Source organism: Ptychodera flava, chromosome 3 (assembly GCF_041260155.1).
Source record: "Ptychodera flava strain L36383 chromosome 3, AS_Pfla_20210202, whole genome shotgun sequence".
Lineage (NCBI taxonomy): Eukaryota > Metazoa > Hemichordata > Enteropneusta > Ptychoderidae > Ptychodera > Ptychodera flava.
Genome location: NC_091930.1, coordinates 14,663,705 through 14,677,410, shown reverse-complemented (window position 1 = coordinate 14,677,410; position 13,706 = coordinate 14,663,705). Strand labels below are relative to the sequence as shown.

The 13,706-nt window shown below is 41.5% G+C and overlaps 1 protein-coding gene across 3 annotated transcripts in view; it reads left to right on the top strand.

Moving 5' to 3' along the window:
- LOC139129601 (short transient receptor potential channel 4-like) overlaps positions 1–13,706 on the top strand; it is a 44,780-nt gene that overhangs the window by 15,044 nt on the left and 16,030 nt on the right. Inside the window, exons 2-5 of one of the 3 annotated variants that reach the window (XM_070695261.1) lie at positions 3,565–3,772; positions 4,902–5,011; positions 12,610–12,717; positions 13,291–13,467. In XM_070695261.1, coding sequence (XP_070551362.1) covers positions 3,598–3,772; positions 4,902–5,011; positions 12,610–12,717; positions 13,291–13,467 — 570 coding nt within the window. In that variant the 5' untranslated portion in view covers positions 3,565–3,597. The remainder of the gene's footprint in view (positions 1–3,564; positions 3,773–4,901; positions 5,012–12,609; positions 12,718–13,290; positions 13,468–13,706) is intronic. The other 2 variants (XM_070695262.1, XM_070695263.1) reach the window with 2 other exon arrangements.

The following is a 13,706-nucleotide window of genomic DNA, read 5'->3' as shown; positions in this document are numbered from 1 at the left end:
TTTTCGTCTCGCTTGTTCCTCCATATGCATATGTAGACTAGCCCAAAGCCTGTGGGCATAGAAATGTAAAAAATAGAGTAAAATGAAGAGATAAACTTCAGTAGACAGTCACGTTATTGTCGAGGTGATCGCGAAATTGAAGCAATGTACTCTGGCGACTGACACGTAAGCTTACATTATGTAAGCTTACATTGTTGCGTGAAAGCTAGTTATACGTGGCAGGGCCTTGAAATCGCTGGCAGCACCTCGGTTGCGACGTGCAGTTTCTCCACCAAAAACAACCAATTTTTAATCCCAAACTTGCATTGAGTTTCGTTTTCGAGCACCCCCACCTCGCCTGGGTACACGATCAGCCCTGCGTACAGGTCTGTGTGTTCCCGGCGTTATACGGCCTCAACACCGTATAACGCCGGGAACACACAGACCTGTACGCACGGCTTTGGTACACGAAGTGCTCAGCTGCGCTTCTAAACTTACGCAAAGCCCACTTTTGGGAGTGGGTATATAGGAGACACGGAGACCGTAAGCGACGTATAGGGTCTCGACAACTGTCATTGCAATGTACTCACTTTTCGTTCGAAATGCGATACAACTGATACAAATAATTACACGATGCACAGCGAATAACAGCATTCTGAAAACAGATCTTGTGTGTCGAGAGGTGACTCCAATCGCGAACAGTATCAATGACAGTGCTCGCTCGGCACGGTGTCACGACGATATCACCGATGGTACACCGTGCACTGTTCTGAGCTCAAGCAGCTCCAATGAATGTAATTATTGCATGTTTTCGTATTACAGAGTTGAATGGTTGTTTTTCTTTCTCTGTATTGTTCACTTACATTTGTAACACATCTTGATGTACCATGCTATACTCTCTGTTAGTAAAATAAAGATTGATTGATTGATTGATTGATTGATTGATTGATTGATTAATTGATTGATTGATTGATTGATTGATTGATTGATTGATTGATTGATTGATTGATTGATTGATTGATTGATTGATTGATTGATTGATTGATTGATTGATTGATTGATTGATTGATTGATTGTTCAGTCCGAGTGCGATGTTTCCAAGTTCAACAAGTGATCATGTCGTGTTTGTAAAACGAACCAACGTAATGGCAAGAAAATGCCCTAAAAATCTTCAAAATTGACGAAGATTTGCTAACTATCAAATGCACAGAAAATGCATTACTCTTAGTTTTACCATTGACCCAATTGCGTCTATGGTTTTATTTGTTCACAGTCCGTGTCATCGATACTAAAATCATACTTACAAGCCAATGCCTTGCTTGGTTTCACTATTTGACAGTAGTTTGTGAGTATCCATTGTGCTGAAGTTGGTGTGTAGGTCACAGGCCGTTCACGTTCCAGCTGTACTTTGATGGTTGACGTATGCGTAGTAATATTGGTCATGTGCTTGGGTTCAATAATGGCGGTTGGTTCAATTCGCCCTTACCAACATTGAACCTTGCCGTAAAGAACAAGAATGTGGTTTTTACGAATCCTTGGTATCCGAGCATAGTCACAATTTAGGTTTCCTATTGGTTTGACCAGGGATTTCAGTCATCGGAAAAATGAAAAAAAAAGTCAAAAGATACAAATAATGTCCCTTTAATTGACGTTGTGCTGGTGTGATGAACTGTAATCTTTAATGTCCCCTAGTTCAAAGTTGCCGAGGCTATCATGCTTGAGTATCATCTTATGAACAGGAATGCATATGGTCGTAGAGAATTGTGCCATCCAATGGCTACCTTGCTGTACGATTTCGCATTCGTTGGCCTGTGTGACTTCTGCCAGTCTATTAATAAGTGCTTAATGATTATACACAACAGCAATGTGGCACTACTGATATGATCACTGTTTGTCTGTTTACAAAATGTTTTCCCCATAACATACCGACAGAACTGGAGTGAACTGATAGGTAGCTAATGACATCATGTTTTTAGCATTTGTGAGTATCGCAGCATCTTAATTCCACAGTATCTGAAAATTGAGGTCGCGTTAATGTAGAAAACGAGGAAAGTATGACATCGCAAACATTACGTTAAGAATATCACTGTTAAAGTGCTTAGCATCCCATCACATCGAGTCAGATACCCTTACGAAGAACCATGTAATCTGTGCAATGCACTGGTCATTGAAGAACTAGTAAACGTCGAAAGCCCTCTGTCTTCTGTCATCAGATGTAGACGACATTTATATCAAATATGAGAAAATCATGAAGATGTTATTAACTTTTAAATATAAAATACTGGTGACAGATGTCGTTATCAAGAATATTATTTCTTCGATGGTCCCGTGACTTTTTAGTTTCGGGGATGGAACGTTTGATATCGATGCTCTTGAAAACTGACCAACGTGTACGGACGCATCCGAAATCCAGTCAGCATACGATCAGCACGCGGCACGTAAACAAGCCCTCGGCTTGTTGTCGGTTCAGAGAGGAAATGGTGGTGAAAGCTCAAGCTGTGATTACTCTCAGAACCCAAAGGCTTTTCCCTTGATTTTGCTCATTCCGCGCGCCATTGCGATATTCACCAATTGCATCAAAATGATATGCAGCAATGTTACAAAAACTTATACTTTAATTGCTGTTTTATCATATTTTTCATGAAACTCACAATCTAATTATCACTATCGTGCTTTTCTATGCAATTTAATTATGCTCTAAGTGCATACCGACAAACCCATTTTTCTCTCTTCCTCGCTGTTCCACACTCAGGAAATGCCAAAATGCAAGCGGAGCCCCGCATAGTAAACCGATTGGACGTTGCATGGTAGTAACGATGTGTCAATGACCGGCTATTTACTTACTGCACAGTTGAGAGGTCGTCATTGTAGCATGTGTTTGCATGTGTTTTATCACTTCAAAAGTGACAGCACATGGTTGAGGCAGATGTGAAATTTCGGGATACATGCATCACATTGAAGTCTCTTAAAACATCTCCTCCAAGGAGATCGCATGCCTGACGCTGGACTTGCATGTAGACTAATTAGCGTTCAGGGCTGATTTCCAAATTTCCCCGCTCTCATTGTCCAACATTGGCAGATAAATTCCATGTTATATCTATCTATCCACTAAAGCCCTGCGCCAATGTTGATAAACTGGGCATTTTCGATATCGATGTCCAAGTGTTCAGAAGTGTTGATTTATCACCCAGATCGCGAGTTAAGAATGTACGAGATGTGTATCTGGGGCAACCGTTTGTGTACTGTGCTATTAACGTTTAGCATTTCATTTTACAAAAGCTGGTATTCGTTTGCTGGCTTCAATGGTTATATCTGTCTGTATCTTTGATAATGTTTTGTGATAGCCTCTTCGTCGACCCAAATTCCGATCTTTTGGTCTCTCTGCAATCGAATCCTGCATACTCGATATTTGCTATCCAAACGATTTGTACGTTCGTGCCGTCCACTTCAATGCAAAAGATGACACAAAAATCCGTCACAAGACTGTTCCAATAACTCAACCCAATTTGGTGACCTCTGGCCAACAAGACCGTCAGAGATATTTGTCAAACTGTAAAATAATGGTATTATATTTTTGCTTTTGAGTTTAACAGGATTTGAAGACTTTATTGAATCACAATGGCGGACAAGAGATCAAACAGCACTGTAGAACAGCTTTACTTGAATGCTGTGGAAAGAGGCGATATCCGTGGTGTTGAGAAGTTCTTGGAAGATAAGTCCGAATTCGACATCAACGCCATAAACACAGATGGCATGACTGCTTTGCAGCTGGCCATTAAAAGTGGCAGTGTCGGTGAGTGTTTAGCAGTTCTCACCGAGAAAAGATCATATCATTTTTTGTCGGCGAGTCGTGGGTCCACGAGGAAACAAACTTTACAAATATGTTGCCCTGATGACCAGTTAATATGCACAGGACAGTTGTCCGATGACAATTGTAAGAGTTACCTACGTACATACACGCATCGGACACTTACCCTGTTCTAAACAACAACCCATACTTGTGGGTTGCATGTGAACAGGTGGCCATTGTAGGGGTAACGTCCTGGGAGCGTTTCAACATACGTTAAAGACTCCTTTGCGGAGGAATGTCTTACTAAAGAAAACGATAAAACCTTGTTTGGTGGCGCTGGCTGCCAGCAGAGAGTTGAGCATGTCCCAATTAAAAATGCAGATGGTTTACTTTTAAAAATTGAAAATGGCGACCCCAGCTGAACGTTTGTGAATGGGTCACTCTTGCTGATGATGCTCACACAAAGTATTTTTTCTTCCTCAATAGAAAACACATGGAAAGTGAGGAATTGAGAACATACATTTGTAATTCACCGGATCAATTAATTTAAAATGTCCTGTTGTATTTCATTTTATTCATTATTTAGACTTTTGTGATTGTTTGCTAAGTTAACTACACACTGTAAGAGTTAATTCTCACTCCGGGACATACCCTCATTTACATTTTTATCCGGTTTTTGGAAAACTTTGCAGAAAAAATTGATAAACCACATAACAGTAGTTTAAATATATCAATGCGCCATTCCATGGTGAAAGTCGTTCCATTTTTAACGGTTTTCGTCTAATATAAACCTTAATATCTTGAGAGAAAAATGTGTGCAAGAGAGACATGTAATAAAAAGATTATAGCCCAAACAAGGGACTGTGTACCCTCGGGGCAGGAGACCATTTGCCCTCCTTACGTTGGGCAAAAAAGGTCACCTACCCTGGGCACATAGTCCCATGGTTGGGCTATAATATATATTATTTTACAATATACTAGTATGTGAGTTCCCTAAAAACATAATATTCTTACAAAGTTTCCTACTTATGAAACATATCACTGAGTAAAAATCGGACATAATTGTAAACTTCGGCCTGATCCAGTCTCATCGGGTTGTTTGTAAACTTTTACATTTTGTTTTGATTCGCAGAAATCTTGAAAGTGCTTCTTAATCACGGTGTAGATATTGGTGACTCCCTTTTCCACGCCATAGAAGCTAAATTCGATAAAGCTATTGAATTGATACTGGCTCACCCGAAGGTAAGTTATAACAGCCCTGCAGTCGTGACTTCAATCTTGTGACATTAATGCCTTGTCACACGCTTCCAAGTAAATATCCTTTCCCCCAAATGAGTCCTAAAATTCATTTTTCAAATTTGAGTCAGATTCATGTGTGTTCTGTACATTTATATCTGTGTGCTAGCGGCACTGCCAGTCATTTTATACTCAAACTTCACATTTGGTGTCATTTCGCCAACGGAGCTCCAGCTGTTATTCGTCAGACTTCTCAAAGATTACCCCTTTATGCTATATGTCAAAGTTGACACAGACAGTGAATGTCTCTCAGGTGTTTTTTATTACATGCTTCGTATATCGAACGTCGCACGGTCCATAGGATTCAATGGTAACTCACCGATGACGTCGCGGGCCGCATAGTCATCACTGAACTGAAAGTGAACCGGAACTGTTTTCAACTTGAAAACTTTTCGATGTAAAAGTGTGGGGAATATTTTCTGTAGAGATATTGGCCGCCGATCATTCCCAGTGACACTGAAGAAACTCACAGTTCTCGATCAACGAAAACATTGGTTTATTACGTTTAAACTCACGGTGTACAGAGCAGCACGCCGCGCCGCATCCATGTGCGTTGCCATTGTAGGTTTCAAAAAGAATCATGGGAAATCTGGTAGTAATGAGAATTTAACCCTAGAATCACGACAAAATAACACAAATAAATTCAACTATGAAGCAACTGTTGCCGGAACTTTGTAACAAATATGTCCATGTTAAGACAGACCGCGCAAATAAATCATAGTACACGTACAGTAATGAGAGTCCTGAAAATGTGCATTTCGGTCAAAGTTCATCCATAGCCTGCATATAGATTCTCATGGCTGTGTCCAAGCTCTAGAAAAGTATCTGTTGAGCGAAGTTTTTATGTCATGCGCAGTAAGTGTTCAGAGCATCGACTGTAGTATATAATATTTTGCCAAATTTCCGGAATCATGATAAACGCCATAAACAACAAAAAACAAAATTAAGTTTTGGTCTAAACAACAACAAATACAAACAATAAAGTCAGGAGGTTTACCACACCCTCCCCATATTAAAGTTACTTAAAACACTAATATAATATATAGTCTGGTTAATCACAGGGTCAGCTTCTGGTTCAGCTATAGTGCCAACCCCTGTTGCGTCATTAGTTCTGTTGATTTCCAGATCACACACCAACTGGATTGGCCTCTCAACAACATAGCCACTGCCTGTCTGGATCTTGTATCACTCCATTCTTACCCACTATGTTGTCTACAATCCGTCCTATCTTCCAATTTGCTCGATTCTTGGTCGTGTCCTTGAGTAGAACAATCGAGTTCTTTCTTGGTACTCCTGATCCTTTGCCTCAATCCTCTTGCTGTATCGTTCCTCCAAAGCATGAAGGTACTCATTCAACCAACGTTTGCAAATGTTTTCTCTGCAGGATCATAAGTACTTCAGCCGCTTGCTCATCACATCTCTCGAGTCATCCATGTCATCGATGCTCTCCTCCAGAAACCGCACTGGTTGTCCACGCAACAGCAGGTTTGGGGTGATCACTGCTTGCTCGAAGTATTCTTCCATGTAGCACAATGGTCTGTTGTTCATGAACGTCTCCACATCGAGCAGAACTTCCTAAACCTCTTCAAATTTCAGTAGCGCTCTTCCTATAGCTTTCGACAGACTTCTCTTCATGATGCCAATGAGTCATTCAAAGAATCCACCCCACCATGGAGAACGTGACATGTTGAACTTCCATTCTATGTTATCTGTTGTCAAATAGTTGAACAAATCTTCATCCTTATGCAACGTGGACAACCACCGTTTGGTCGCGATGAAGGTCTTGGCGTTGTCGCTCACCATGACACTTGGTGATCCTCTGCGTGCAACAAACTCCTTCAACTGTCGCTTGAATTCATTCACAGACAGGTCTCTGCAAAGCTTGAGATGGACAGCTCTGGTGCTGGCACACTTTTCTGATTTGTACATGAGTGACCCTGCAAAGTCCACACCTGTCACATCAAATGGCTCAGTGAATTCCGTTCCGTAGATGGGCAAGGCCGATGTAGCTGGAGAATCCAACACCTTTGCACGATACTTCGCACAGTAGCTGCATTCATGTCGTATAGATTTGACTATGGATCATAGCTTTGGGATCCAATATTTCTCTCTTACTTTACTCATTGTAGTTGCAACTCCCCCGTGCAATGTCTGAAGATGACAGTGCTCAATGATACGTCTCGCCAGGGCAGATTTTCTCGGGATAAAGATAGGGTTGTAACCTGGAATTCTTCCTTGACACCTCAGTATTCCATCTTCATCTACTGCTAATGTGACATCTGAAGTCATGTCGTTTGTTTGCTGTGTTATGTGGGTCCATACCTTCTCTGATGCTGTGATCTCTGATTTAGTGAGTGGTCCCACTCGTCTCATCCTCTTGCAGCCATCTATGAAATGCTTCATATATGACGTTATGCGTAGAAGCTTCCAGAATTTGAACTTGCTCAGAAGCTCTTGTGACCATGCTTTCGTCTCATGCTGAGTTGCATCTTCCAGTAGAAGCATAACTTCTCTTTTCTTCGTTGATTTTTTCTCTGACTTGACTCCCTCTGACTCTGAAATCTCTGGTTGGACTGGTCTGTCACCTTCTCTTGAGAGCCAGCTTGGCCCTTGTAACCACACCATCCCGAGTCGACTTGGTGCCGACCTTCTAGTTCCCAGGTCGCTTGGATTTTCTGCTGTTGGCACATATCTCCACTTAGACTCTATCAGCCCGCCAATCTTCTTGACCCGATTGCGCACAAATGTTGACCATTCTCCATGATTAGACAGCCAGTATAAAACAGTGGTGCTGTCTACCCAACTGTGACAAGCCTTGATACGGAAATTGGACAAAGCTTTGCTGACATTATTCTGTAGTTTGGCTAGGGTATGTGCGGCAATCAACTCCAACCTTGGTATGCTCATATGTTTAGGAGCAATTCTAGCTTTAGCTGTGAGTAGATTCTGGCTGACCGGTGTTGAGTTCTCATATGCAATGATGTATATTGCAGCACAAACAGCAGTCTTGCTTGCGTCCGCAAATCCATGCATCTCATAATGTGTTGGGTTGCCAGTGAACACACAGCGTGGCACAGTTATGGTTGGTGTACGCTGCAAGCTGTTTATCCACATCTGCCATTTCCGTCGAATTTCATTTGGAATTTCCTCATCCCAATGTAGCTGAAGAAGGCACACTTCACTGAAGATCAATTTCGCAGTGATAGTAACTGGAGAACTCCATCCAAGTATGTCAAAGATGCTGTTGATATCAGCTAACATCTTCCTTTTCATGATTGGATCACTGCTTTTCCGACATGATTCAAAACTGATCGTCAATGTATCCTCCTTCATGTTCCATGAAATACCTAAAATCTTTGTCTCATTGCCAGATGTGTTGCCTACAAACCTTGTTGTGTAAGTATCTTCTTCCTTCTTGTCGTTCTCTGCGCTGAGGTGATCAATGTTGCTATGCTATTTGTGAAGATTGAAACCACCCTCTGACAGTATTTTGGTGGACTCTGCCTTGAAAGTCGCAACATCATCTTCTTTGTTTTCACCACCTTGAATATCGTCAACACATGTATCTTCCAGCAAGCCGTGTACTGTTGCTGGATATTCCTGTTCATAGTCCTCAATGTGCTTCTGCAATGTTACACCGAGAATATATGGACTTGACGTCACTCCAAAGATAACCCGTGTTAATCTGTACTCTGTCACCTCACGATCTTGTAGATTGTTGTACCACAAAACTCGCAGTGCATCCCTGTCTTGTTTGTGCACTCTGATTTGCAGGAAAGCTTTCTGAATATCTCCTGTGATACAGAACTTTCGCCTACGATTTCTTGCGATGATGTCAAACAAGAGTGGTTGTAGTGGTGGCCCCATCTCTAAGCAGTCATTGAGTGAAGGGCTTCTCACGTTGGCTCTCGCTGAGCAGTCATATACTATTCTCGTCTTTGTTGTTTCTGCCTTATCTTGAATGACGGCTTGATGTGGGACATAATGTACTGTCTCCCCTGTTTGATTGGCTGTACAGGCTCAATCACTCCCATATTGATTTGTTCTCTCATGACTTTGTCGTACTCTTCTAATCTCCCGATTCTCTCTAGTCTCTTTGTTGTGCTGTATAGTCGAGCTGTGCACAAGCTCTTATTTGTAGGAAGTGGAACATGATCTTCTTTCCATGGTAGTTTTGCTTCACAGTACCCACTCTCTGTCCTAGTGAACTATTTCTTGATCTCTTCTTAAATTGCTGCACTTTCCTTTACATCTGTGTCTTTGATGCCAAGAACATCTAGTGAGCACATTCACAGCTTCTCAAATTCTTCTTGGCTTGATCTCAAAAAGAACTGTTTCTCTGTCTGACTCTCTCTCCCTGACTGCCGTCCAGAAATTGTCCAACCCAGCATCGTGAACTCTGCTCCTGGATCCTTATCTGGGTGGGTTCCAAGGACTAGAGGTTCTGTTGTGCGAATCCTCTGGTTGTCTGCGACTCCTAAGATAATGTGAACTGGCATTGAAAGATCCGTTCTCTTCCTTGCTGAAATGTAACCGGTTGAGTCGTCTATGTTGTTTCTTCAATGCTGGAATGCTTGGGTTAGGCAGGTGGGTTAATATACCTTTCTCAGCATTCACACACTCCACATTGAATGAGAAACCATCAACTGCTAAGGACTGTAATGTGATACTGTAAACCTCAACAATCTTCCTTACAGTGCCGTACATCTGTTCAATACAACGCTGTTCTGTCTTCGATGGCTTCAAGCGCAATTTTGTGATCAAGTCTGAGCATATGTATGAACTCCCTGCACCTGTGTCAAACATGACTCGAACTTTCTCCTTTCCCACTTTGGCAATAACAGTGGCATGTAATGCTGAGGCATGATCCATCACTGAGCTCAATCCCTTTTCCACTTTGGTATTGTCCGATACATCGAGTGTTGATTTCCCTTTGTCACACATTGATGTATGATGCTTTCCTTAACAGTTCTTGCATCCCCCCTGGATCTACAGTTGACTGCAAGATGACCAAATCCTATACAGTTGAAACACATCCTGTTTCTTCTCAGTATTGCTCTCTTGGTGGCCACATCCAGTACTTTCATACAGCCGTTACTCGAATGATCTTCTGAACTGCAATACACACATTTAGTCTTGCGACCTTGTTTAGACTCTCAATTACTGCCAAGAAGCAACTTTTCTTCTTTTTTCCTCCATGACGTGTGTCTTGCTGTATCATCTCTTCTCCCTGTGGTAATCTTATCATCACCAGCTCTCAGGGGATTTCTCTAAACAAACTTTCGTAGATTTTCAACAAGCTGTTCCAAACCCCACTCTTCCCAATCATCGTCTTTTTGTACAAGAACTTCTCGAACTGGGCCAAGCTTGTCCATAAGAGTGTAGACTGAGCTTTGTGCAGTAGTCAGTTTCCCCATCGTAGTGAGAGTGCAAACTATCCTGGCAAGCCTGTTATAAAAGTCGTGAATGTCACGCAACTTGTGAATGTTGGTCACTACTGGTAGTTCCTCAAGTTCCTTTATCAAGGCTTTGTGCACCTTAATGTCCTTCCCATATGTCTCGACTAGTATTCTTTTAGCTTCCTGATATCCCTCTGAGGTATGTGGTAGCCCCAGGATATCCTCCTTTGGTTTGTCTTTCACTAGCTCTAGTAAGTAATTAAACTTACTGATTTCTGCAAGATTGGAACCATCCACCTCTACTGTAAACTGATTCCAAAAGCGTAACCAGTCCTTGTAGTCACCAGAGAATGGTGTGATTGTATATTTCTGAAGCTTCACTGCTTGTGTTGAGGGCGCTGCTGACGATGCACGCTCCCCCCTGTGGTCAACTCGTTCGGCACGACTGGCTTCAATTTGTTTCTCGAAATCTAGTTTCTGTCTATACCACTCTTCCTCTCGTCTTTGTTGGCGTTTTGCTGCCATCTCAATTTCCATTTGTTGTTGTGCTCTGTATTTTGATTGTTGCTCATTTAACATGCGCTGGATATGTAGCTCTTTTTCAAGCTTAAGTTGTACATCTCTTTCAACAGCTTCGTCCAGCTGTTTTCTGATACGCTGCCGCGCCTCCCTAAATAACTCTTTCTGTGTTGTTGTCCACTCCTTCACATGTTCTAAGTCTGACTCTGCTTCCAAGAGATATTCGGCTGTCTCGTCTTTCAATTTGTCTAATCGCTTGATCAACTCTCCTATTTGTCATATGCTGTGGTAATATCTGCCTTGTCATCACTGTTGGATAGCTCTGCGATTTCATCAACTTTGATTTCGGCAATTGCCAGCTGTCCTTTGAATCTCTCCTCGGTAATTGCCATTTTTTGTACACGTTTGTAAGCCCTGCGATCAATCGCTTATTCGACTGCCAACCTCGTAGCAACTGCATTAGTTCTGCTTTCCCACAGAAACTTTGTCTAATTTGATTGATGATGCAATGCTGTGTACAACACTATAGTAAGTCCTATATGATGTACTCACGCTCTTTCTCCCGTCGTGGTCGCCACCGTTCAGTGTGGGGAATATTTTCTGTAGAGATATTGGCCGCCGATCATTCCCAGTGACACTGAAGAAACTCACAGTTCTCGATCAACGAAAACATTGGTTTATTACGTTTAAACTCACGGTGTACAGAGCAGCACGCCGCGCCGCATCCATGTGCGTTGCCATTGTAGGTTTCAAAAAGAATCATGGGAAATCTGGTAGTAATGAGAATTTAACCCTAGAATCACGACAAAATAACACAAATAAATTCAACTATGAAGCAACTGTTGCCGGAACTTTGTAACAAATATGTCCATGTTAAGACAGACCGCGCAAATAAATCATAGTACACGTACAGTAATGAGAGTCCTGAAAATGTGCATTTCGGTCAAAGTTCAGCCATAGCCTGCACATAGATTCCCATAGCTGTGTCCAAGCTCTAGAAAAGTCTCTGTTGAGCGAAGTTTTTATGTCATGCGCAGTAAGTGTTCAGAGCATCGACTGTAGTATATAATATTTTGACAAATTTCCGGAATCATGATAAATGCCATAAACAACAATAAACAAAATTAAGTTTTGGTCTAAACAACAACAAATACAAACAATAAAGTCAGGAGGTTTTCCACAAAAGTCTTGAAATTTCATGTTTTGCACAGAAAATCCGGTTTTTGGAAAATTTCGCATAAAAATATTGATAAACCGCATAACAGTAGTTTAAATGTATCAATGCGCCATTCGATGATGAAAATTGCTTTATTTTTAACCGTTTTTCGTCTAAAATGAAAATAAAGCAGTTGACTAAAATTTTGCCAATAAACGTAAATATTTTTGGTGCAAACTGAGTAAGAGAGGCATGTAATAAATATATTATAGCCCAAAAAAGGGACTATGTACCATCGGGGCAGGAGACTATTTGCCCGACGTAAGGAGGGCAAATGGTCGACGTCACCTACGGCCTCAGGCACATAGTACCATGTTTGGGCTATAATATATAATATGTCTACAAAGTGAAGAAACAGTAGCCGAAATGCTTGCTTTGAATGAAAAGAACTTTTTCTTGCTTTGTTTCAGGGGAAAGGCCTGATCAACGAACACGCTGGTTTCGAAAACGAGGAATTCCATCCGGATACAACCCCGATTATTCTTGCTGCCCATCATAATGACTATGACGTCATTAAGGTAAATGGATGACATTTCGATGGCATGCGATGTATCAGAACGCTCACAATATCTGTCCGCGGCAGATCTTCCAGTTCGGTGCATCATCAGTGCGTCTTGTTAAGGAAGTTTAAATTTAGAAAGACCCTTATCTATTAAACTAACAACTGCCTAATAATATATCGTTTATTTCGTTTAAGTAAAATTACGTCAACCGATGTATTCTTTCTTATAAAACCTATAGGTCTTACTGAAGTGTTTCTGTAGATAAAAAATGTATGTCAAAATTCCAAAGTCCAAAGATTGCCGGTAAAAGGAACTTGAATTTGTCTGCATAGTCAGTTGAAATATTTTACATAAGTATTATGAACGTAACGTCAGTGATTACATTAGCGTTCGAAATTGAATATAATGTGAGGAAAGGTTTTTAAATGTTGTGATGGGTAGGAGTCAGCTAAATAGTGCATGACTCGCCCAAACGACGAAAAAGCAGTTCTGGAGGTTTGACGTTACATGACGGTAGCTTTGAACAAATTAGCCATGGTCGCAACAAAAGTCTATATCCCTATTCTTCCCTTCTGTACAATTCTTCAGTTATTGATAAAGCGGGGCGCTCCACCGATTGCACTGTCGAGCTACAAGACCGAGAACCACACCATTCAACGCTCTGTTGGTACTCTAAATGTGTACAAGGCACTGGCCAGCGAATCTTACATGTCTGCTATTGAACTTAAGGACGAGGACACAGATCCGTTTCGGAGGGCTTTTAAGGTATGGCTCGACTTGGTTGATCATCGGCGATTTATGGGTCTTTAATTTCTAGATTAAGGGACCGTTCAGTTTTTACGGCCGGGGGTTTCAAAATCCAGGGGGTCATCGTAATTTTGGAATCCGCGAAGGGGGGTCATCGCTTTTTCACTGGTAAAACAGGGGGGGTCACCACATTTTCAAAAACATAATACCTACAATAAAGTTCACTTTATGCCATGGCCATGATCGACCCTGTTTAC